General features: G+C 38.4%; 1 protein-coding gene across 3 annotated transcripts in view; it reads left to right on the top strand.

Annotated features, from left to right (window-relative positions):
• Positions 1–26,477, top strand: part of AASS (aminoadipate-semialdehyde synthase) — a 70,765-nt gene that overhangs the window by 31,855 nt on the left and 12,433 nt on the right. For all 3 annotated transcript variants that reach the window (XM_035021006.1, XM_035021007.1, XM_035021008.1), the window contains exons 6-18: positions 92–238; positions 1,164–1,242; positions 1,371–1,498; positions 2,888–3,036; positions 4,705–4,827; positions 5,163–5,274; positions 15,184–15,243; positions 15,390–15,457; positions 17,834–17,955; positions 18,137–18,263; positions 22,106–22,216; positions 22,309–22,417; positions 24,241–24,381. In XM_035021006.1, coding sequence (XP_034876897.1) covers positions 92–238; positions 1,164–1,242; positions 1,371–1,498; positions 2,888–3,036; positions 4,705–4,827; positions 5,163–5,274; positions 15,184–15,243; positions 15,390–15,457; positions 17,834–17,955; positions 18,137–18,263; positions 22,106–22,216; positions 22,309–22,417; positions 24,241–24,381 — 1,476 coding nt within the window. The remainder of the gene's footprint in view (positions 1–91; positions 239–1,163; positions 1,243–1,370; positions 1,499–2,887; positions 3,037–4,704; positions 4,828–5,162; positions 5,275–15,183; positions 15,244–15,389; positions 15,458–17,833; positions 17,956–18,136; positions 18,264–22,105; positions 22,217–22,308; positions 22,418–24,240; positions 24,382–26,477) is intronic.

Raw genomic sequence — 26,477 nt, 5'->3', positions numbered from 1 at the left:
GATGTGTATTTTGTTTATTTTTTTGAAAATACGTATCAGGAAAGTGTCTCAGGTGGTCAACTAACTTGAATTCCTGTATGCTTGCTTTCAGCACATTGGCATGGCTCATAACTACAGGAACAGTGGCCAGGCTGTGCAAGCTGTCCGCGATGCTGGCTATGAAGTATCTCTGGGATTGATGCCAAAGTCGATAGGGCCTTTAACATTTGTGTTCACAGGGACTGGTAATGTATCTAAGGTAACTTCTTAGATACTTCCAAGAAAGTCCACTTTCTGTAAAGCAATCAAAACCCTGAAACTAACCCAAGGAATGCGAACATTTTGTGGTCATTTCTGAGCCTTGCTTCTGGATGAGTGGGCGTTCAAAACTTTTGGTACTTTTCTTACCTATGTAACTTGCCCCACAGTATAGAGCAGTAATGATCCAGACTTATTTTCTTTGCTTTCAGTTGACTCCAAGCTGTCAGAGTCTTTGAACACTTTTTCTTTTTAAAGGGATAAATCATTGTTAATGGTATAAAGGTCTGTTCTTAGGGTGATCTGTTTTACCTTCATCACTGAGATGTCCAAAAGTTTGGAATTGAGCACAGGATGTAAATTTTTTAAAATGATTTGAAGTTTTGCCAATAAGATTTTAGGAAGCTTAATTCAGGACTGGAATTCTTACTTTCTTTCTTCTGGGATGGTTTTGAGAAGGCATTTGTGATCCCCCAGAGAAATTTATAATTGTAAAATAGATCTTCACTCAATGAAAATACTTTACAAACAGGACCTCACTATTTGTATTATACTGTGAGATAGGCATCTAATTTTTTTTCATGGGAAATACAATTTCCCCACTTGAAATAATTCTGCAACGGAGCAAAAAGTAAATAGAAATATTTTATTGTGCTCTCATTTTTAAACACCCTTGTGTCTACTCTGAGTAATTTAAGTAAAAAAAATTAAAGCTCCTTCCAACGAATGCTGTTCATACAAGAATAAAAGCTGATTTGTAGACTGTGTGCAAGAAGTGTATCTATACTTCTGTGTTGCAGGCCTCGTCGCTGGGCCGGATAAGTGGAGCTAATAATTGTGGGGAAAGTGAATTGGAATTGTTGCAGAAAACCTTGTTGGCTTTTTTCCTATTGATTTTTAGATTTTTACTCATGCATTATTTACAGGGAGCCCAAGAAATCTTCAATGAGTTACCTTGTGAATATGTGGAACCACATGAATTAAAAGAAGTTTCCCAAAATGGAGGTAAGGGGGAGGGGGATGACTGTATGTATCCTTTAACTATTTTTAACAGTTTCTGTGTTATAATATTTTATCACCATAAATCTTTATCATTTGTCACCTACTTTACTAATTTCTTTCTCCTCTGCAAGACCTGAGAAAAGTGTATGGGACGGTGTTAAGTCGCCATCATCATCTTGTCAGGAAAACAGATGGTGTGTATGATCCTGTAGAGTATGACAAATATCCTGAGCGCTACATAAGTCGTTTTAATACTGATGTGAGTATCACACTCAGCTTCTGAGCTGGTTGCTCCTAATACCCTATAGTTAGGCTGTTTTCAAGGAGAGAGGTTATAAATGTATACATTGGTTTTCAGTTCCCCATATTGACTTGTGAATCCTTTGGGTTGGCCTTAGGAGTTGTTGGCTTTTACTGATGTTTGGAGTGGCCTTTGCTTAGTGGTTTTGGTGGATATGCCCTTTGCTTCATTGCCTCTGTTTCTGCTTCGGGTCTGCATGTGCCCAATAACTCTAAACAATGTCCTGTGGAGTACTTTTTTCTGTATTTATCCTGGACCAATTAGTACTATTAGCAAAGCCCAGTGTCTATGAGGTTTCATCTCAACCTAGGGTTCTATGGCCACAAATTGCAGTCATAACCTCAGCCAGCTGTCTTGGAATGCATGACATTGATGATGGGGGACTAGGGTGAAACACACAACTATGTAAGCACAGACCCATCCCCACTGTACAGAAAGTTACCTATAATTCAGAACCTTCTGATGGGGACACACTGGCCTTACCTTTTAAGAAGAACAATGTATTTATGTGTTCTGTAGGAGTCACTGCAAAGTTCTCCTCAAAATACACCAACAAACCAAAAAATAAACACAAAGTGCATGCATTTATTATGAAAAGGAATGTTTTAAATTTTAAATATGTTTGAACAATAAGATTGAAATATAGCTGGTATGAAATATAGCTGTTATGGCATGTAGAGCATGTTGTAGAGAAGGACTTTTACCTGTAGCTTGAGAATGCTTGAGTTGCTTGTGAAACAAAAATTATGAAACTAGTTTCAGACTGAAAAAAATCTAGTAAATTTCCATCCCTTCTCTTTCCCCCAATCACAGAAATATTGGTGATTGGATGCATCCTAAAATTTATAATGACCTAGTTACCACGTGTGCATGTATGTAGCGCATTTGTCCGTGGAGCTTACAGATGTTATCTGATTTAATCTTCACAGCATTCCTTTGAGGAATGGGGTACATATTATCCCCATCTGGCAGGTAAGGAAAATAGAGCCCAGAGAAGTTGAGGTAGCATGATGTAGATCACCCTACTGGCGGTTGAGCTGGAAATAGAGTGGTAGGTCACTTGATTCTGTCCTTTCCCTTTTCTTGGCCATGCAGTACATTAGAAAACAGAAATATTAATGTATTTATGTTCATATACTTCTCTATCATGGAGCAATTCTGCACTGAAATCTGGGTGAGTATTTATTGTCTTCACCTCACAAAATGACCACTGACATGGCAAATAATAAAGTCCATTCGAAGTAACATTAAATTATTTCTTACGAACTTTACTGATAGCTCTCTTTCAGCCTACTGCATTGAAATTTGCTATTGCCTATCTTGTTGAACTGGGCACTTGCTTTACAGATTGCACCCTATACAACTTGTTTAATTAATGGAATCTACTGGGAACAAAACACCCCTCGTCTACTAACTCGCCAAGATGTCCAGAGTCTCTTGGTCCCAGGCAGGTCCTCTGTTGCTGGTGTGGAAGGCTGCCCTGCATTACCACACAAGTAAGGACTTTACTTCAGTAATGATGGCAGTTTTCAGCAACAGGGCCCACTCTTAGGGTATCAGCTATAGGGGATTCACATATCATGGGACTTGACTGCTAATGACTGGTGGTCTGCTTTATCTCACTTGATCTTTTGGCAGCATTTGACAGTTAACCTTCCTTCCTTCTTGAAACTCTTCTATTAACTCTACATGAAGCTCAAAGGTGACCTCCTCAGAAAGATCTTCTGTGTTCCCATCCCCATCTCTCTCTAGTCTGTTAACTTTTTTTTCCTCCTGAAATTCATGATCATTTATTTTCCTGTGTTTATGATTTTTCTCCCTCCCATTAAAATTTAATCTCCTTAAGGATAGGGGTCCTATTTGTCTTGGCGACAAGTACCCAGTACATTGCCTGACCTACAATTTGTATTAAATAATTATTAAATGTTGAATTACATAATCAATAAATATTTGTTAACACCTCCTCTGCCTGGCACTCTGCTAAGCTGAAGCATAGAGAAAAAATATGATTGCTACCCTCAGGCATGTAGCTGGCATGAAGTAAATGCCAAAGGAATGCTAGGAGCAATAAATAGCACAAGAATTTAAAAGAAAGCAGGAACATTGGGCTCAGCAACGCCTTGAAAAGGAAGACTGAGGAGAAAGAGAATTTCAAGTGGTGGGACTGGTACTTGATAAATATGGAGCCACCAAGACACGATTTAACAACGCAGCGAGTGAGTAGTCTAGCTCTAGTGCAGGGTTGACAAAGTCAAATGGTAGTTGGAGGTTGGGCAGGAAAGTTTTGGTCAACCCCTAGAGGATTTCAAAAGCTGGGCTGAGATTTCTGTTCATAATTCTAGAGATTTCCCTGTATTCCTAAGATCCCTCCCCAGTTCTATTTAAAGCCACAGATTTATTGTGGATGCTACCGGTCAGCTTACCATTTCTTCAACATAAGGGTAAAGCATGTCTCCAAAGTATTCTGTAGCTTCAATTGGAAGCTGTGCTGGCAAATTGTCAATGGAACACATCAGAATCCCAGAGCCTCAACACTAGGAGAAGCAATATGCTTTATTCAGCTGTATAAAATGCTATTCGTAAGCTCTAACTTTCCCAGGCATCTACTCCATGTGAAATTATGTAGTGGCTAGGTAAGCACAGACCTGTCCCCACTGGACAACAAGCTACCTACAATTCCAAACCTCCTGATGGGACACACTGGCCTCACTTTGTATGAAGAATGATGTCTTTGTGTGTTCTGTAGTCATCAGTCATACAGAGTCCCTCTCAGAATAAACCTGGTGCCACTCAGCAGGGTGGAGGTAGTGCAGTCAAATCTTCGTAAGTTATTGAGAGTTGGCTAAATAGGTTAACTTTAACTAGGCTGTTTCTTATGATTTCTCTAGGGAAGGGGTTCTCCACTTTGATTTCCTTTTCTCTCCTCCTCCTCTTCTTTTTCTTCTTACTTTTGTGTGTGGAGACTAAAGCTTGTAGTGGGAAGATTGTCTATGTCCTAGAAGAACACAGTGTCCTGAACAGTGAACTGTAGGAAAAAGAGCTGAAGAGCCCAGGAGATAATTGGCACCCACACTGAAAGTTGTTCAAGTACCTTTCATTTTTATTCATTTTTAATCTTGTTTGGAAGTTCCATGCTCTCATCTGAGTATCGATGTTATTTTCAGGCTTGTGGCAATATGTGACATTTCAGCTGACACAGGAGGATCAATAGAGTTTATGACCGAGTGTACGACAATAGAACATCCCTTTTGTATGTATGATGCAGACCAGCATATTATTCATGACAGGTGAGTTTGCTTGATATACTAGTGTAAAATATTCACTGTTTCACATTTTTATGAAGGATATGCAAAGATCCAGAGATATGCTCAACCATATTTAAAAATTTGGTAGAAAAACGACATGCAAATTCAAACACTTAAATACATGATTATTATATTTAAATGGGAGATGGGTTGCTAAAGAAGGGAAGTTTTGTTTGAAGTCTTGTTTATTTTCTTTTATACTTTGGTACACAATTATAAATTATTTTGGAACAGGTATAATGGAGTAGATGCCTGGGAAAGTTAGAGCTTACAAATAGCATTTTATACAGCTGAATAAAGCATATTGCTTCTCCTAGTGTTGAAGGCTCTGGGATTCTGATGTGTTCCATTGACAATTTGCCAGCACAGCTTCCAATTGAAGCTACAGAATACTTTGGAGACATGCTTTACCCTTATGTTGAAGAAATGGTAAGCTGACCGGTAGCATCCACAATAAATCTGTGGCTTTAAATAGAACTGTGGAGGGATCTTAGGAATGTTCTGGTCTTCTATACCTAAGAAATCGGTTGTAAAATGAAATGCCAGCCCTCCCTCAAAAGTATTTATAGATGCTCTTTTATATATTCTGCTTACTTGTCTTATGGGGAATATAATTATATAACTGCCTTCATGATTAACTACAATTAGATTTATCTCTCATTATGCATATTTTATTAAGAATGTTCATGACATGTGAAGTAAGATTTCCTTTTTTTTACTCTTCCTGCTGTCTAGGTCAATTCATGTTAGAACATTCTTACTGTGCTGTGATGAACAGATTTGAAAAATGAGAAATGCAGAAAATTTTATTGGCTGCTTGTCACTAATGCTTAGTGAAGTGACAGCTTTTGTTGTGGTCATGTATTTTTCATTGTAATCAGTGATTGACTACTGAAATACTGTGTTATCTAAATTCCATTCATTTGCCAAAGATAAGCATTCTTACTTCAGTGTTTATCTTAAGCATACTCTTCTGTTTCTGTGCTGAGAATTTCTGTCTTTTCATACATTATGAGTATACTGTTTTTTATCATATAGACAGAGTTAGAAAAGCTACTTATAGTCTTTGCATCATATTTCCAAAATTCTATGTCAGCTTGTGGTTGAACTTTATTGTCTTTTCCCTTGAAAATGGGTCAGGTCATAGTTTTCTGGTTTTCCAGTTGAGTAATTTGGGGTTGTATCCTGGATGATGTGAATAGTTATGCTGTGGAGATTCTGGATTGTTACATTTTCCTGAAAAGTACTGATTTTTTGTTTGTTTGTTTGTTTGTTTAGCAGAGAATTCATTGGTTAGACTTAAATTGAAAACTTTGTCTCACCTGAGGTGGGGGTCGCTCAAATAAAAGTTCAGCTCTTTCATCTTTACCTGGGTTGCTTACCTACACACACTCAGTTTGGGGCTTATCCAGAGACTTGAACAGAGTTCACATGAAAGTTGGGCTTCACTTTTTCTGAATCTGCCATTTCTGGCATTTTCCACTCATATTTTGGAGGCTGTGGTTACTCTGGGTTCTATTCCTGCTACACCCACGAAAAGTCATGCCAAATGCCAGACTCATCTCTTTGGGCTTTCTTCCCCAGAATTATGGTGCAGCAAGTCTTATCTGCCTTAAAAAATTTTTTTTAAATTTTAATTCCAGTATAGTTAACATATGATGTTATAGTAGTTTCAGGTATACAATATCACTATATTGTATATATTGTTCAACAGTCCTATACATTTGCAAAGTGTACCCTTAATCCCCATCACCTATTTCACACATCCCCCACTTCCCCTCTGGTAACCATCTGTTTTTCTCTATAGTTAAGAGTCTGTTTTTTGGTTTGTCTCTTTTTTTCCTTTGTTCCTTTGTTTTGTTTCTTTAATTCCACATAGGAAAATCATATGGTATTTGTCTTTCTCTGACTTATTTTGCTTAGCAGTATATACTCGGTAGCTCCATTCATGTTGTTGCAAATGACAAGATTCCATTCTTTTTTATGGCTGAGTAATATTCCATAGTGTGTGTGGGTGTATGTGTGTGTATGTATGTATTACACCACATCCTTATCCACTCATCTATTGCTGAACACTTGGGCTGCTTCCATGATTTGGCTACTGTAAATAATGCTGCAATAAACATTTTGTTGAGGATTTTTGCATCTATTGTCATTAGAGATATTGGCCTGTAGTTCTCTCTCTCTCTCTCTCTTTTTTTTTTTTGTAGTGTCTTTATCTGGTTTTGTTATCAGTGTAATGCTGGCCTCACAGGATCAATTTAGAAGCTATCCTTCCTCTTTTATTTTTTGGAATAATTTGAGAGAAGTAGGTATTAACTCTTCTTTAAATGTTTGGTAGAATTCACCTGTGAAGCTATCTTGTCCTGGACTTTAGTTTGTTGGGAGTTTTTTGATTACTTACTTAATTTCATTGCTGGCAATTGGTCTGTTCAAATTTTCTGTTGCTTCCTGATTCAGTATTGAGAGGTTACATGTTCCTAGGAATTCATCCATTTCTTCTAGGTTGTCCAATTTGTTGGCATATAATTTTTCATTATATTCTTTTACAATTATTTGTATTTTTGTGGTGTTGGTTGTTATTTCTCCTCTTTCTTTTCTGATTTTGTTTGAGTCCTCTCTGTTTCTCTCTCTCTCTCTTTCTGGATAAGTCTGGTTAAAGGTTTATCAATTTTGTTGATGTTTTCAAAGAACCAGCTCCTAGTTTCATTGCTCTGTTTTATTGTTTTGTTTTATTTCTATTTTGTTTATATCTGCTCTAATATTTATTATTTCCTTCCTTCTACTGGTTTTGGGTCTTATTTATTTTTCTTTTTCTATGTTTGAGATTTTTTTTTTAATATTTTATTTATTTATTTGACAGAGAGAGAGAGATAGCGAGAGCAGGAGCACAAGCAGGGGGAGTGGGAGAGGGAGAAGCAGGCTTCTCGCCGAGCAGGGAGCCCGATGCGGGGCTCGATCCCAGGACCCTGGGATCATGACCTGAGCCGAAGGCAGACACTTAATGACTGAGCCACCCAGGCGCCCCTATGTTTGAGATTTTTTTTGATTCTCGAAGTAGGCCTGTATTGCTATATACTCCCCTCTTAAAACAGCTTTTGTTGCATCCCAAAGATTTTGGACCATTGTGTTGCATTTTCATTTGTCTCCATGTATTTTTTGATTTTCTCTTTGATTTCTTGATTGCACCATTCATCATTTAGTAGCTCATTATTTAATCTCCATGTATTTGTGGTCTTTCTAGATGTTTTCTTGTGGTTGATTTCTAGTTTCATGGTGTTGTGCTCAGAAAAGATACATAGTATGACTTCAGTCTTTTTGAATTTATTGAGACTTGTTTTGTGGCCTAATATGTGATCTGTTCTGGAGAATGTTCCATGTGCACTTGAAAAGAATGTGTATTCTGTCTTTTAAGGATGGAATGTTCTGAATATATCTGTTAGATCCGTCTGGTCCAATGTGTCATTCAAAGACAACTGTTTCCTTGTTGATTTTCTGTTTGGATGATCTACCCATTGATGTAATTGGGGTATTGAAGTCCCCTATTATTACTGTATTACTATCAATTACTTCCTTTATGTTTGTTATTAACTGCTCTATGTATTTAGGTATTCCCATGTTGGGTGCATGAATATTTACAATTGTTATATTTTCTAGTATATAATATATATATATTATTCTTTATATTAATATATATATTCTAATATTAGGGTGTATATATATTTCTTTGTCTCTTGTTAACAGTCTTTGTTTTAATGTCTATGTTGTCTGATACAAGTATTGCTACCCTGGCTTTATTTTCACATCTATTTGCATGATAAATTCTCCATTTCTTCACTTTGAATCTGCATGTGTCTTTAGGTCTAAAATGGGTTTCTTGTAGGTGGTATATAGATGGGTCTTGCTTTTTTATCCATTCTGTCACCCTATGTCTTTTGATTGGAGCATGTAGTTCATTTACATTCAAAGTATTATTGATAGGTATGCAACTATTGCCATTTTGTTACTTGTTTTATGGCTGTTTTTGTGGATCTTCTCTTTTTCCTTTCTTCTCTTGCTCTTGTCTTTCACGGTTAGTTGACTTTCTTTGGTGATGATCTTGGATCCTTTCTCTTTTATTTTTTTGCATATATATTACTGATTTTTGATTTGTGGTTCCTATTCAGTTTGTATATAACATCTGCATATAGCAGTCTATATATAAAGATGAGGGCCATTTAAGTTTGAACCCATTCTTTACTCCTTTCCCTCCCACATTTTAGGTATATGGTGTCATTTTTTTTTTTTTTAAGATTTTATTTATTTATTTGACAGAGAGAGAGACAGCGAGAGCAGGAACACAAGCAGGGGGAGTGGGAGAGGGGGAAGCAGGCTTCCCGCAGAGCAGAGAGCCCGATGTGGGGCTCGATCCCAGGACACTGGGACCAGGACCTGAGACGAAGGCAGACGCTTAACGACTGAGCCACCCAGGTGCCCCTATGGTGTCATACTTTACATCCTTTTATTTTGAGTCCCTTGACTGATTTTTATAGGTATACTTAATTTCACTGCTTTTGTGCTTCCTACTTTTCTTGCTCCTACTTATGGTTGTTCCTACCCACTCAGAGTCTCCTTTAACATTTCCTGTAGGGCTGGTTTAGTGGTCATGAATTCCTTTACCTTTAGTTTTTCTGGAAAACTTTATTTCTCTTTCTATTCTGAATTATAGCCTTGCTGGATAGAGAATTCTTGGCTGCAGGTTTTTTCTTTCAGCACTCTGAATAGATCATGCCACTCTCTTCCGTCCTGCTAAAAGTTTCTGATGAAAAATCCACTGATAGCTTTATGGGGTTACCCTAGTATGTAACTGTTCTCTTTTCTCTTGCTGCTTCTAAAATTTTCTCTTTATCACTAGTTTTTGCCATTTATTTATTATGTGGTTTTGTAGGGATCTCCTTGGGTCAATTTTGTTGGGGGCTCTCTGTGCCTCTTGGATCTGGATTTCTGTTTCCTTGTCCAGTCTGAAGAAGTTTTCAGCTCTTCTTCAAATACATTTTCTGCCCCCTTTTCTCTTTCTTCCCCTGGGATCCCTATAATAATGTAAATGTATTATACTTGGTTGTGTAGATGAGTTCCCTAAGTCTGTTTTCATTTTGTATTATTATTTTTTCTCTCACATGTTCAGATTGATTTTTTCCATTACTCTGTTCTCCAGGTCCCTGATCTTTTTTTCTGCTTTCTCTAGCCAACTATTTATTCCATCTAGTGTATTTTTAATTTCATTTATTGAATTCTTCATTTCTGGTTGGTTCTTTTTTATGTTTTCTATCTCTTTGTTAAGGTTCTTACCGAGCCCTCCACTCTTACCTCAAGAGCATTTTACTTATCTCCATTTCACTTAGGTATCTTGCTGTGATTTTGTCCTGTTCTTTCATCTGGGACATATTCCTCTGTCTCATTTTGTCTAACTCTTTGTGTCTGTTTCCATGTGTAAGGAAAGTCAGCTACATCTCCTGCTCTTGAAAGTAGTGGCCTTATGAAGAAGAGGTCCTATAGTGCCCTGTAGTGCAATGTTCCTTATTCACCAGAACTGGATGTCTCCTATGTGTGCTGTGTGCACTCTGTTGTTGTGGCTGAGCCACTTTTTTCTTCCGTTGTCATCTGCAATGGCCCTCTTAGCCTATTATGGGTAGGGTTTGGTCCCTGTGATGTTAGTAGGTTGGTCTGGGGCTGCCTTGGGCTTGAGTTGTGTCAGACCTGGCATTTGCCGTGGATGCAGTAGCACTGAGGTGCAGGTTGCTTTCCCTGTTTTGTCTTCTGAAAAGCTTTTGTGGGTGGGTGGGACCTGCCGTCAGATCAGCTATCTGTCCCCAGCCCACTGCTGGGGTTCAGTCTGACTGGTGTGTGTGGTTCTCTTTCCCTCTCCCTGGAGCAGGCATCGCTTTGGAGTGGTGCTGGTCCATCAGGGCTGCCTGCATACTGTCAGCCTTGTGGCACACTTTGGATGGGCTCAGACCAAGAGTATATTGGAGGGGCTTGATCTGCAGAAGCCTGTGGTGTCAGATGTGGGGTGTTAGCAAGGCTTGCACGGTTCTTCAGTGGGAGGAGACATTGAGCTGAGGCCTGGCTTGAGGGGGTGTGTCTACAGGGGAACACACAGGTAGGGCACACTGTTATCAAGTTAGGTAGAAGTGTAGGTGGTATGCTGCTTTCAGCTGGTGGCATGTGTTTACGCTGGGGGGTGGGGCAGGGAAATAGTGTAGGCCAGCTCCTTGATTCCTAGACAAGTCTCTCATGGATTCTTGCCCCCAATCCCCGGCACATGCTCTGAGATTAGTAAACAAATCTTCCTCCCATATACCCCAGGCATTTTTCAAACTGCTACTTCTATGCTGTATCTCAGTGGAGCTTTTTCTTGTGCTGTCTCTTTAAGGGTAGAAACTCAGTTTCATCTTGCCCTCCTGGGTCTCCCAGAGCCAAGCCCGCAGATTTTTAAAGTTACGTGTTTTAAGTACCGGTGCCTGTAAAAACCTGTGAAATTCAGCCCTTCTGGTTTTCAAAACCAAATATTATGGGGATTCATCTTTCCTGTGTGGGTTCCCCAGTGTGAGAGTCTGGTTCTCTCCCCTCCCTGTGCCAGTATTGTCTCTCCTCCTGTGGGAAGTCCTGAGGATCCCTGCATCTCAGCCCTTCCTACCCTCTTCATTGTGGCCTCTTCTCTTCATTTAGCTGTGGAGTGTTTGTTCTGCCAGTCTTCAAGTCATTTTCTGGCTTATATAAACTGATGTGGTTGTTATATAGTTGTGTCTGTGGGAAGAGGTGAGCTTAGGGTCCTCCTATTCCACTGTTTTCCCCAGACAAAAAAAAAGTTTTATGTACTTTTTTGAAGCTAAGAACTGAGGCTTTTCATGTTTTACGTGGTTTTACTCAGTGGGAAGATTGGTCTGAAAAGATCTAATTCACCATTGCTGGAAAGAAAATGTATATTTAAATAGGCGATATGTTTTTGCTTACATAAACCGGCAGTTAATAGACTCACATAGGCAATGTGACAAGGTTAAAATTACCTGACAGTGAGGTGTTGGAGATTTTTGGTCAGACTGAGGCAGATGATATTGCACAGATGTCTGACTAAGCTGGCTTCTCTAAATTGTCACACCTTTTTCCTTTTATGTATCATGATAGTCCTCCAAACAGTGTGGTAGGATTGTCTTGGGGACATCTATCTCAGCACTGTCTTTAAGCACTGGACATTTGTGAAAATTTATGGCTTTATATTGTAGTCTTGATATGTGTGTATCTGCTTACCACTAAAAAAATTAAGTATGTTGTTTGTGTTCTCTTCTGATAACTGTATGGGAACTGTATTTAAAGTATATGCACTGTCAGGGTGCCTGGGTAGCTCATCGCGGTTAAGCATCTGACTCTTGGTTTTGGCTCAAGTCATGATCTCAGGGTCGTGAGATAGAGTCCTTCATGGGGCTCTGCTTGTCTCCCTCTCCCTCTGCCCCTCCCCCTGCTCTCTCTCTCAAATAAATAAAATCTTTTAAAAAAAAGTATATGCGGGGCGCCTGGGTGGCTCAGATGGTTAAGCGCCTGCCTTTGGCTCAGGTCATGGTCCCAGGGTCCTGGGATTGAGCCCCGCATCGGGCTCCCTGCTCCTTGGGAGCCTGCTTCTCCCTCTGCCTCTCTCTCTCTGTGTGTCTCATGAATAAATAAATAAAATCTTTAAAAAAAAAATATATGCATTCTCTTTTACCCCTAGATTTTCCTTTTGAACATAAGGTTCAGACCTTGTGGCATTAAAGGTTATCATTCTGAACCAATAGAGAAGTTTGTTTCACTCGAATTAATTACATATTTATTGTCTGCTGGAACAAGGCACATATATGGATGAAGAAAATTAAAATACACCTTCTGACCTATAGAAGCATGAGGTCCAGGAAGTGGATGGAGACAAGTGACAGCCATTAGGAAAATGCTAATGAAGTTGTGGAGGGTGAGGCTCTGTCTTGTTGGGTAAAGTCAGAAAGGTTTTTTGAAAGAGGTGACATTTGAGGCAGCTCTTGATAGATGTATAGGATCTGTTCATTTGCATGGGAATGGGAGGCACACTATCTGATGGAGAGAGGAGAGCAAAGGTGGGAGTTAACAGGGTTTCTGTGAGCTGTCAAATCCAATACAGTAAAGGGAAGTATGTTGGTTCCATATTGGAAATGGTCTTGATACCAGAATAATAGCTTGAAATTAATTTAGGAAAGAGTGATGAGCTCTCAAAGGTGGTATATGTGAAAGTGACATGGCATGCCATATACTTTAGGACCCTTGTGCTTATACTTTTGTCATGGTTGAATTCCAGCAAGGAAGACAGTTAAATGCAATCATTCAGCAGCCTTTTGTTGTCTTTCATGTTTGCCTTTCTTTAGGTGGACTCAAGATAGTTACTTCATTTTCCTTGGAAAAATCCATATGATTATTGCATATATCCATTTATCTATTTATTGAGTATTTACCATTTTATTGCACAGGCAAGATGCCAAGTGCAGTTCTTAGCTTCAGTCTGCTTGGGGGCAGATTTTGAGAAAGGCTTCACAGAGGAGGCAGTTCTTCAGCTGTATCTTGGAGGATGAAGAGTGGGAATTCCATGTAGAGGAATAATAGCATGTGAGGCATCCACATGGTATAGCACAGAGGCATAGGAACGCTAATGCAGATGAGCATCTTCACAGTGTTGATAGGACTAGAGTTTTGGGTATGAGATGAAGGGAGAATTGAGGTTGGAGGGGCAGAGACAGACTATAGAGAGTCTTGGGGACCACATAAGGAACTAGAGACTTTTATCTTGAGGGTTTTGGAAAGCTACTGGATTATTTTAAATAGACACAGAAGAAACAGTCAGGTTTGTGTTTTAGATTGAAGATAAATGGAAGGAGAGAGGTGGGAGGTAGTTCCCCTGGTCTCAGAAAGGCCTGAGTAAGGCTGCAGAATTAGGTATAACAGTCGAGAAAATGGAAGGATACACGAGTTTGGTGGCTTAGGCATATGCCAAGTGAAATTCGAATCCCATGTTGTTATTCACCTACGGCTTCTGGCAGGAGACAGGGTTGGTAGGTGGAGGAGTCAGCTTGAGGAAGGAATAGTCACAGGTGCCTGGGTAAAAGAAGCAATGGAGGACACCAGGTGTGCCAATTCCATGAGTTTCCCCAAAGATGCCCTACCTGCCTTATAGATAAATATCTTTTTTTTAAATGTCCATATCCCAGGAATAGATAGCATAAGTGTTGTATAATTTAGACACATGAAAGTAGTTTTGATATTTATTTTATTTTTTTAAAGATTTATTTATTTATTTTAGAGAGAGAGCACAAGTGGGAGGGGCAGAGGGAGAGGGAGAGAATCTCAAGCAGACTACACACTGAGCACAGAACCCAACATGGGGCTCGGTCCCACAACCCTGAGATCACGACCTGAGCTGAAACCAAGAGTTGGACGCTTAACTGACTGTGCCACCCAGATGCCCCTCATATTTATTTTAATACAGTAAGTAAATATTTCTCTGCCAGTATCTGGTAGGTACATTTTGCTCTTTCTCAGCTGGGTGAGTGCTCTAGACTTCAACCTACAAGGATAAGGAGGGAATGGTTGTCTCATTGACCCTAAGGTCCTGACCATCAGAAGCAATACTACTAATGTATGTGACCTTTACTCTTGGCAGCCTATTCAGGAATTGGATACTTTGTAAGAAAAGAGGAGGATTAGAAGGATGGTGGGACATTAATCTGAGAGATGTGGCTTTTGTTATTGGCCATCTGACTCATTCTTGTAAGATAAAGGGAAGACTGGGTGAATCTTTGAGGTCTACTTTTTTCTTGATACTTTCGAAATGCTGATGTGCCTGTACATTGAATAATGTGGGCCTGAGGGAGACTCCCTATTGCAGGCTTGATGGCTTTTTGTCTGAAAGGCCCATTCTCTTTTCGGATAGAACAGTGTGAACCTTTGGGGTGGGATTCGGGCCCTCAGAGTGGGAACTATGGCTGTAAAGCTTGTGGTGATGTTTGCCAGCATGTTCAATATGACACATCGAACTGGTGGGGAAGGATAAACCATTTTGTGTTTTTAACAAGCAAAGATGATCAAATTTTAGTTTTAAAATTGGAACTTGTGCTGAAATAGGTTCTTAGGGGACAAAATTCGTTGCTTGTGGACTTCTATTACCAATTATTTATATTCAGTGATCTTCAGAAAACTTTTATAAATTCTTTTTTTTCCTTTGACTAATATTTTAATATGGAAACAAACACCAGGAATTCTTCTCTACAATCATTTATCTCTTAACCAATCTCATTTTCTTTTCAGATATTATCAGATGCGACACAGCCTCTTGAAAGTCAGAATTTTTCTCCTGTGGTGCGAGACGTAAGTTACAAAAATAGTTTTTTTCCACTACCATCCTCTCTCCCTCTCTCCCTTTCCCTTTCTCTCTCCATCTTTGTTATATGAGCCCCTGTTTGTGGGTCTAATATATGGACACTAAAGAAATGTCTTGTGTCATACACATTTAGGCAGTAATTACATCCAACGGTGTATTGACTGATAAGTATAAATATATCCAGAAACTCCGAGAGAGCAGGTAAGCATTTTTCTTATCTTGGTTTTGTTGAGTATTTTTAAATGCTTCTTTTTGAGTTAATGATACTAGGTTTATACAATTTGGAAAATGTACATATAGGAAATCCAAACTATGTGACTGGGTGAAACCAGTGGGAATTATTTTCCTCTGAACATCATTTTGGCTTTCTAATCTCCTATTGTAGACTTGTGTGTAAGCAAGCAAAAGTCTAAAAAGTTGTCCTTTGAGGAGCCCCTTTTTCTTTCTCTAGCATTTTGCATATTGACATGTCTCGGCTATTTTCTCACAGAAAATAAGCACACTAACCCTTTCTGTGGTGCTTTCAGTCTGATTTTTAGTTGAGGGTTTGGACTCTATTTTGTTTAGTAAAATGTTTAGGCAAGTGGGCTCTTATTTAGAAAGTAAGAGAAGTCATGAAGAAAGAAAATGGTGAGAGGTCAGTTTTCCCTGGGAATTCTTCTTAGGATGAAGGTGCCAAACAGTAATGTGGTAAATGTATCCAAGAGAATAGTTCTCTTAGAAAGGTACTTAGCTAAGGGCCTTGTTTCCTTAATTGATTTTACTGCTCAGAGTTTGAAAACATTGACATTTCTTTGGAATGTTCTGGTCCTCTTCAGCTGATTGCACTTGATTTGTGTTTATATCTACTCCACTAGTCTATTCACATTTAACAAAATAATCCATGCACTGAATTCTCAGGAGAGACCAGAGTGGAAAAATTAAAAAGAAGCAAACAAACTGCCTTATCTTCCTTCTCAATTCTTCTGTCTCTAAGAAGTAAAGAGATTTGCTTGGATCAAGTATACTACTGCTGTGCTTGTCCATCCATGATGTGTCGGTGAAATATTCTGGCATAAGAGACCAAGAGAGATTTGTTTTTGTTTTTGTTTTTAAACTGGCTAGCACTATAGTCCTGTAAGAGAGTTTCTTATAGGGGAAACTTCACATATGTTCATTTTTCATAACTCTCTATTGTTTGATTCTTACTATCTGATGATCTCTATATTACTAATCCTAATAACATGTCTAACATGACTGGTCACGATGATGTTTTCACTCTTACACACCATATTTCTTGTAGCAGCAAGTCTGCTAGGACTTCCTACCCCCCTTCATAGTGGAACTTCTGATAATGAAGATTGTATTTTGAAAGGAAATTTAAGTTGTCTTAAATACCTGCCTTACTCGAATAGCCTCTTCATCACGTAGCACAGTGATTATTAACTTCAAGTGTTTGAGGTAGCTGATGGGGTGGACAGTATTAAAATTTAGGAGCGAGTTTTTAAAAATGTATTTTGAATATTGTATTTTTGGACATCAAAACAATGAAATTTAATTACTTAAACTATAGAAAATGTTGTTAGAAAGGATACACAATAACCAAATAATTGTGTTCTTTTCTGGGGGGTGAAATGGATGGGAGTGGAGGTTAAAGGACACTCACCTCATCAGTAACATGAGTGTTGGGGGTGAAGAGGGGCAGGGACATTTTGTATTTAAATTTATTTTTATTCACTTAGAATTAATCGAAAGGTTAAAGTTTGAGAGACATCTTGGCCTAAAAGATTCCAACAACAGAGCCTTCTGTTCATGTCCCTGGCACCAAGCCATTCCCATGGTCTTACACTGATATTTGTGAATTTGAATCAACAGAGTTTTAATGAGTATCTTCCATACTTAAGACAAAATTTGTTGAGCACTAATGGGTTTATAAAGATGAACAAGACAGTCACGGTGTGGGAGGTCATAGTTTGTAGGAAAGACAGAGAGTTAATCTGCCAGGAAGGAACAAAATAGAATAAACTGTTCAAGCATTAAAATCCTGCTTAGTAATTCATCTTAGGTTTTTATATTTAACCCGTGGCATTTGTGATTTCAGAAGTCTGGTTTTAATTGTTTTCAAGTGACCCTAATGATAAATGACAAAACAATGCCTAATATGGCTAATAGCAATCTCCTCAGATTGTTGTCTCCTCAGATTGTTGCGAAGGGTAAGGTTTCTGAAGTATAGCCCCTGGCATGATTTTGAATCATGTCCCTTGGAAGGATAAAGTGTGAAACCAAGTTACTCAATTGTGAGCAAGCCAGGCAATGGTCCAGCATCTGCACCTCATCAGTGGTTGGGAATTCATGAAAGTATGGACATACACCTCAGAGAAGTCAGGGTCTGTTATTTATCATGCAAAATCTCAAATAATTAATGAAAAATGTTGGTCTAGGGAACTCCTGTTGAGGTTCTTATTATAAGAAATGTGGGAAAAATTATTGCTTCATAGTCTAAGGTTTGGTTTGTTTGGGGGACAGCAAGATTTTGTTATTTAAATATTTTTGTTGTTGTTGTTAAATTTTTCTCCCCTTCCCCTCTTTTATTGATAGGGAACTTGCTCAGTCACTTTCAATGGACACCAAGAAAAAGGTCTTGGTTCTTGGATCTGGTTATGTATCTGAACCTGTATTGGAATACCTGTCAAGAGATAACAAGATAGAAATAACAGTAGGTAAATAAGCCCTAATTTTTAAAGAAGGAAAACCGATTTCAAAGCATGCTTACTCTGTGAATTTTAGATGACTATCTTGTTTCTAAACTCTGAGAAATTATTTTTGGAGATGTTAAAATGTGTTTTACTCTCTGACTAGTGAAGGTAATCTAAAAATTGGACTTTTGTATTCTTGAAATAGGCTCTGACATGAAGAACCAAATCAAACAGTTAGGTAAGAAATATAATATTAATCCTGTTAGCATGGACATTAGTAAACAAGAAGAGAAGTTGAGCTCCTTGGTGGCAAAACAGGATCTTGTCATCAGGTTAGTATCTAGGAAGAGATGATTGTCATATATTTGTTTGTGTAGGAAACACAAAATATATGATCACTGTTGTTATGTCTCTTTCCTTATTTTCTCTTTCTCCTAAGTAAATTTTCTTTTTATTTATTTATTTATTTATTTATTTTAAAGATTTTATTTATTTATTTGACAGAGAGAGACACAGCGAGAGAGGGAACACAAGCAGGGGGTGTGGGAGAGGGAGAAGCAGGCTCCCCGCCAAGCAGGGAGCCCGATGTGGGACTCGATCCCAGGACCCTGGGATCATGACCTGAGCTGAAGGCAGTCGCTTAACCAACTGAGCCACCCAGGCGCCCCTCTTTTTTTTTTTTTTAAAGATTTTATTTATTTGACAGAGAGAGACAAGAGTAAGAGAGGGAACACAAGCAGGGGGAGTGGGAGAGGGAGAAGCAGGCTTCCCGTGGAACAGGGAGCCCCATGCGGGGCTCGATCGCAGGACCCTGGGACCATGACCTGAGCCGAAGGCAGACGCTTTTAACGACTGAGCTACCCAGCTGCCCCCTAAGTAAATTTTCAATTGAAGTGTGCACCCAGAAATACCCAAATCATAAGTGTATATAGTTCAGTGAGTTTTCACAGTGAACACATTTCATAACCATCATCTACATCCAGAAACAGAATAACAGTACCCCAGAAGCCCACCATGTGTCCGTTTCCATTATTAGCCCTATCCCTCAAGGGTAAGCACTATCCTGGCCTCTCATGTATACATTAATTCTTGCTAGTTTTCAACTTTGTACATTTGGAGCTACTCAGTGTGTCCTCATTTATGGCTGCCTTCTTTCTGCAACACTGTGATTGTGAGAGTTGTTTGTGTTGTTGCCTGTAATTATAGTTTATTCATTCTCATTGCTATGTAACATTCCATTGTGTGAATATACCCCTATTATCCATTTGACTGTTGATGGATGTTTAGTATATGTGCTGCCGAAGCGAGCACGACTGTTGATGGATGTTTAGATTGTTTCTGGAATTTGGCTATTATGAATTGTGTTGCTATGAACATTTTAGTATTTGTCTTTTGGTTGCCATATATATGCATTTCTGTTGGATATCTATCTAGAAGTGGAATTGCTATGTCAGAAGTATTAATGTTTCATATATTTTGGTGGCTGTTTTATCACTTGGACTTAATAAAGCTTAAGGGAAAATGAGTAGATTTTGTAGCCTTTTAACCATTTTTAGTCTTATTGGCGGAACAGATCTTGAACTATAGTGTTTACTACTGATAAAAATGCAGATCTAACTTCTAGGTACAGAGCTACATGAGGGTACTCTATAATTAAACTGGGTTTTAAAATACCAAAGTGATGAGAAGAGTCATTTATTCTTAGAATATAATTTTTCCAAGCTGGAAGAAAGCTACCTGCTCATCCATAATGAGGTGACTTTCATAGTTAGATCAGATTGAAATGATATCTTTGGAGGAAGTTCTGTGATGTCCTACTTCAAAAAACAACAACAACAACAACAAAAGGGTTTAGAAAACATACAATAGGAAAGGTAATCCTGTGTGGGAACTTGTGTATTATCTCTTGATGTATTTAAATTATAGGCTCACTTTAGGCACTTAAAATGTTATTCTATTTATATAAATGTAATGTGCAATAATTTTTATTCAGCAAAAATTTACCAATGACCCATAGACCTTGTTTGTCATTGATATGATTATGATTCATAATGGAATGTTCTAGCCTCCTGAATAAAACAAAGGGAATTTGTTTCGCCACACATAGGTACCTAAATAAAACATTGCTTTTCTTTTCCATAAAAAAAGAAAACATTATAATACACATTTAGAACTAAATCTGAAGCAAAATATGACTAAATAATAATGCATATTTAAAAATTTAGCAAACTGATGGCCTCGAAAAAATTTAACATTAACAAAATCTGTTTTATATTTAATTTTTCTCAGTCCGTTGAGTTTCCATGCTGAATAGTGGTAATGTTGTTAAACACTGTTATCCTGTAGCATTCTTTACATTTTTTATTTTTTAAGTTGGAGAAAGTGTTTTGATGAAAACACAGTAATAGTGACCACCAAAATAAAATGAAGAATATGTTTCACAAAAAAATTTATAATAATATGTGAAATCCTCATGGTTTTAATTTGGCGATTCTAGTTCTTAATGCAAAGTAGTAATTGAGTTCGGTAAGTTACTTTGAAAATTCCATTTGTATTTTGTGTGTTTTAACAAGTGGCATTTCTCATTATTTGGATTAATTGGGTTGGAGTCAACTCAAATCATTCAAAAGTTTTGTCCCTTTAGTAGGTATTATATTACATATGCAATGAGTTATAAATGCTAATCCTTTTGTCTAAAATAGGCACCATTAATCAAAGTTCTGGCATTCTAGTTCTTAGCATATTATTTGGTTAGTGCAGATTATGCCAGAGTTTTAAAATGTTATTAGATCTTAATAAACTTTTTATTAAGAAAGTTTTTAATGTGGGGAATGTGACCAAAAAAACTCTACTTAATCTTTAAGATGATGTCATTGTACATTTTCTATTAATATTTTTCCAACAAAGAGTTTTGCATGTATTTTTTCATTGGCTTTTAAGGGGTTACCATGTTTGGTAATAATTCTTTTAATTAAAAAAGTCAAAAAATAGAGATTGAGAGTTTTCATACTGATACTGGCAAAATATGAACACAATTTTATTCCACAGGATAATAAATCTAAGTAGCAATACTTTACTAACCTGAGGAGGCGTAAGTATCTCAGAGGTGGTTTTATTTTTTTGTTTTTAGAGAAAATCTGAAATTTGCAGGATGAATTTGACAAATACAGTGATAATAGTGTGATCATGTTTACAAGTTTGTATTTGTATTTTCATTGTACTATGTAGCTTGCTTCACCAGGTAGTCAATAAGCTAGTAGAACTTGAATATTGTTATGCAATTGACATGATGTTTTATTAGTCCTTGGATAGAACATGAATATATTCATTTATATTAACAATTACTTAAATTCATTTTTTTGTGATTGTGTAGTCCTACTGCCAAATTAAAACACCAAAGCCAGATTTTTAGAAAACTGAGTTGGAGTTAAGTTTTGAACACAGTTTCATTTTTTTTGCTTAGCATATAGATTTCTAACCATTTTGAAAAGTTTTGCACCAATCAGTACCATTAAAGCTTATTTCTCCCTTTGGACCTTCTTAGATTCTACTCTGTAATGTAACATCTGGGTCACTTTGACTTAGTTTAACCCAACTGATAGCCATTTGGGAAATATGGCAGAAAAAGAAAAAGAACCTTATCTTTTAGTAGAGGAGCCAAGATAGAAAATCATAGAAATATAAGGATGAATGGAATAAATCCCATTAAATGTTGCAAAGAAATAGCTGAATGAATGCAGAAGAAGATCTGGCTTTGGGGGAATCTGGGAGAGCTTCTTAGAGGAGGTGACTCTCCAGACATTTCTTCAAGTAGGGGGTATGGCCTGGATGGGGGTGAGTGGGTGGACATAATATTCCAAGTAGAAGGTACAGTCAGAGTAAAGTTCCAGAGCTGGAAAAGTACAGGCTGTGAGTGGAGAATTATAATAACTTCTTTGGTTCCCATTTTGGTTTATGAAGAAGATAGAGGGAGAATAATGGAAAGATTAGGTAAAAGTCAAATTGTGGAGGGTTTTAAATGTGATAACAGGATGAATTTATTCTGTAGTTCTCCAAGAGTCATTGGTCACCTTGGAGAGAATAATCAGAGTGATGTCTTAGCTTTAGTGCAGTTTAAGGTATATTCAAAGGTAGGGTTGGGAAAGTTTTTGATTAGTTTCACTCTCTTTTTAAGCTTATTGCCTTATGCATTGCATCCTCTTGTGGTGAAGGCATGCATCACAAGCAAAGTTAACATGATCACTGCAAGCTACATCACACCGGCGCTAAAAGAATTAGAAAAAAGGTAAGTTTCAGTCATTTTCAACTAAGTAGCTCCATGGCATTATTTTTATTTTATATCCAACTTTTTCTTCCTCCCCTTCCCACCTGTTGTAGTGTGGAAGATGCCGGCATCACAGTCATTGGTGAACTGGGGTTGGACCCTGGTCTTGATCATATGTTGGCAATGGAAACCATAGATAAGGCCAAGGAAGTGGGAGCCACGGTGAGTCTAATTTACACCCAAAGGTCCATTTAGGAAAATATTAAAACGTCCAGATTTTGGTGTACAGAAATAATCTTTTTATAATTTTGATTAAGGAAGCTGCTATATTCTAACTCATACGTTGACTAGAAATTTCTAGTAAAATCCTTCAACTGCAGATACATCTGTATAGTAAAACAATGTCCAAGGCTTAATAATAGATTTTTAGAGAAATAGATGCTACTGTAATATTTTGTTTTAATGAAAGATTTTAGACTGCCTTTGGAGATGGTAAGGTTTGACTTTTATTTTTTAATTTTTTTAAAATAGCCTTAAGAACAGTCATTTTTATTTTTTCCCCACTTGATTTGTTTTTTATTATTTTTAATTATTTTTTAAATTTAAATTCAATTAACATATAGTGTATTATTTGTTTCAGAGGTAGAGTTCAGTGATTCATCAGTCTTACATAATACCCAGTGTTCATTACAGCACGTGCCCTCCTTAATGTCTATCACCCAGTTACCCCATCTCCCCACACCCCTCCCCTCCAGCAACCCTCAATTTGTTTCCTATAGTTAAGAGTCTCTTATGGTTTATCTCCCTCTCTGATTTTGGCTTTTTTTATTTTTTCCTCCCTTTCCCTATAATCCCCTGTTTTGTTTCTTAAATTCCCCATATGATTGAGATCATATGGTAATTGTCTTTCTCTGGTTGACTTATTTTGCTTAGCATAATACCCTCTAGTTTCATCCACATCATTGCAAATGGCAAGATTTCTTTTCTTTTTTTTTTTTTTTTTGATGGCTGAGTGGTAATCCATTGTATATATACATATACTATATTTTCTTTATCTGTAAATGGATAAAGGCTTGACTTTTTTTTTTTAAGATTTTATTTATTTATTTGACAGACAGAGACAGCGAGAGAGGGAACACAAGCAGGGGGGAGTGGGAGAGGGAGAAGCAGGCTTACCGCTGAGCAGAGAGCCCGATGCGGGGCTCGATCCCAGGACTCTGGGATCATGACCTGAGCCGAAGGCGGACACTTAACAATTGAGCCACCCAGGTGCCCCAAAGCTTGACTTTTAAAAGTGGGGAAAATTCGGGGCACCTGGGTGGCTCAGTTGGTTGAGCGACTGCCTTCGGCTCAGGTCATGATCCTGGAGTCCCTGGATCGAGTCCCGCATCGGGCTCCCTGCTCGGCGGGGAGTCTGCTTCTCCCTCTGACCCTCCCCCCTCTCATGTGCTCTCTCTCTCATTCTCTCTCTCTCAAATAAATAAATAAAATCTTTAAAATAAAATAAAAGTGGGGAAAATTCTTTAGAATAGTCAATCTTTTGGTATATAAAGTATCTTTTGCACATGAGAAGGAACTATTGGATATGAAAATGTGATAGAATCAGATTAAGTGCTTTAGGTTATATATATGTAACAGTTATGTAATCAAATATGGAATCAAATTAATTAGAATTATATTTTATATAAATATTAATTATATATTAATTCTATTTTAATAGTAATTATTTATACTTCTGTATTACAAAATATATAATCAAATGTATCATTTGAGCACAAAAGTCAGGAGGAACTGACCAAGCAGAATTGAACTAATAGTTGGATTTTTAGCTAGCAAAATACTAGTCACAATCTCCAGTGGATTTTAAAAATGTATATATATATATAATATAACTGACTTAATCAAATAGCATTTGGCTTTAAGGAAGGCTTAAAGGCTTTAAGGAAGGCTTTTGAAAGCCTTTATAAGTTTAAGGAAAAAAAAACATAGCGAGTTTACATCATTTACTCCATTTCTGTCATTGTCCTTCATCCCTTATTTTACAGATTGAATCTTATATTTCCTACTGTGGTGGGCTTCCAGCCCCTGAACATTCAGACAATCCTTTGAGATACAAATTTAGCTGGAATCCAGTGGGAGTTTTGATGAACATAATGCAGCCAGCTACCTACCTGCTCAATGGAAAGGTGAAGGATTATCAGCAAAGCTTTAGAGATACAAACCTGAAGTAACTGTCTCAGAAGGTCCACACTCTTCCTCCCTGATACCAAGACCTTTGATATTGGCTGTTCTGTGTGTCCTCCATTCTCTCCTCCACCAGTGTTTCCCAGTGGGTATTTTCTATTCCACTTAGTGTGGTCTACATGCTGTTTCCAGCAATGCCTGTGCTCATTCTTTCTTCTTCACCTTCTTGCAAGTTGTTTCTGCAGTTTAAAAATTTATTTTTCAACTTGTATATATATAAATACAGTTCATCTTGTGATTTATTTCAGCAGGACAAACGTTTACTGTGTCCTAAATATGTGCTGAGTCCCTGCTCAAGGTTGTCACACTGAATGAAGTTCCTGACCTCGGAGAACTCATAGCTGGAATGGGGGTGGCTCTTGGAATGGAGGGTTTAGTGGGTCAGTGAAAGAAGCTAACTTTCTTTCCCAGCTGCTGTGTGTCAGAATTAATTCAGTGTTATTTTCATCATCTTGTGGTAAGGAAACTGTGGCTCAAAGAGAATGTTCACGATTTTTCAGCTGGGATTCAAACCCACGTCTAACTAATCCCAAAGCGTTTTCTCTTCTCTTTTACCAGATTGCCTCATGGGAGGTAAGACAGACACTGGGATAAGTGGCTAAGATCCAGCAGGAGAAGTTCTAGAGTGTGCTACAGTGCCACAGAACGCAGATGAGAGGGCAGTTGATTTGACCTTGGCGAGGATGGGGGAGAAGAAAGCAGAAAAGAGATGTGCTTAGCCTGGGAGGATAAGCAGGTGCCAACTGGGCAGGGATGCTGCCACCTTAACTGCTGAGCACCAACCTCATTTGATTCTTGCGACCACCCTAGTAGGTGGCTTAGTGACCTCAGTAGGAAGCGTAGGAAGTGTAGCTAACTCAGCCACAGTCCAAGAGACCACACGTGGCACAGCCGGGGCCCACAGCACGCTCGTTTGCCTTCCTAGTTCATGCCTGTGGCCATAAGGAAAGATTCTTGTGAGGAACATATGTGACGGGACTAAGGGCTTCTCTTGAAATTTTGTGCTCTGGACACCTCACCTCTCCCTAGCCCTATAGGGAGTGGTGAATGATGTGATCAGCTGCGTGTCTTACAAAGATCATTCAAGCAGCAGTATTAAATTCCCAGTGTATCTGAATTTAAACGTATTTTGTGTACAGAGGAGTAAGTTGAAAGACACAAAGTGAACGTTCTTATCAGGCATTGTCTTCTGTGCTTACGATGCGTAGAGTGTATACATCGTGGCCTTAGGTGCACATTGGAATCATCAGGCAGTTTAGAAAATAGAACATAATGATGACTGGGCCCATCCCCAGAGATGCTGATTTGCCTGGGTTTGGGGATCTTCAAAAACTCCCCAAGTGATTCTAATGTGCAGCTGAACTTGAGAAGAGCTGACTTAGTGACCGGAGGACCATATGTGGCTACACTTAAAACACTAGCAAACAAGCAGGACACTTTGATGCTACACATGCATGTGTTTCCGGATATGAACCAGGACCCCTGAGTTCTGGTCCAAGTGCTAACATCCTTCACCGCACCACCAAAGTCCAGGCAATGGTAAAGACCCACTGGGCATCAGCCTCCTGATGGTAATGTGGCTACTGATGTCCCACCCAGTTCTCCAGTTCTGAGAATCATGAAGGCTTGGGCCCGAAACAGTCTGACGTTCTGCAAAGCACATCCTTATGTGCCACTGCCTGCCTCCTGTCACGTGTAGAATCTCCTTCCACCTCCTGCCGTCCTGATAAAGAGACTGGCCCATGTTTGGTGTACACTAATATGTGAATGCAGGGAAAATTTCTTGCTTCCATTGGGCAAATGCTTATTTTCGGGAGGCCATATAAGTGAAAAGGTGATAACCATGGAAGGGTCAGCAGAGTGCAGCCTGTGTGTGAGAAAGAGCAGGCTTTGATGTTAGTGGGCCTGGCTTTGCCATGGCCAGCTGGGTGGTACTAGAACTTGGTGAATCTCTCTGAGCTTTGGGCTCCTGGTCTGAAGATAAGTACTTGCAGTGGGGCTCCCTGGGGTCTAATAGCTGGTAATCTGCTTAACAGCA

This window comes from Mirounga leonina, unplaced genomic scaffold, assembly GCF_011800145.1.
Source record: "Mirounga leonina isolate KUSES-001 unplaced genomic scaffold, KU_Mleo_1.0 Mir_174, whole genome shotgun sequence".
In the NCBI taxonomy this organism is placed as follows: domain Eukaryota; kingdom Metazoa; phylum Chordata; class Mammalia; order Carnivora; family Phocidae; genus Mirounga; species Mirounga leonina.
The sequence above is the reverse complement of the archived record's forward strand: the minus strand, read 5'-3'. Positions and strand labels throughout refer to the sequence as shown.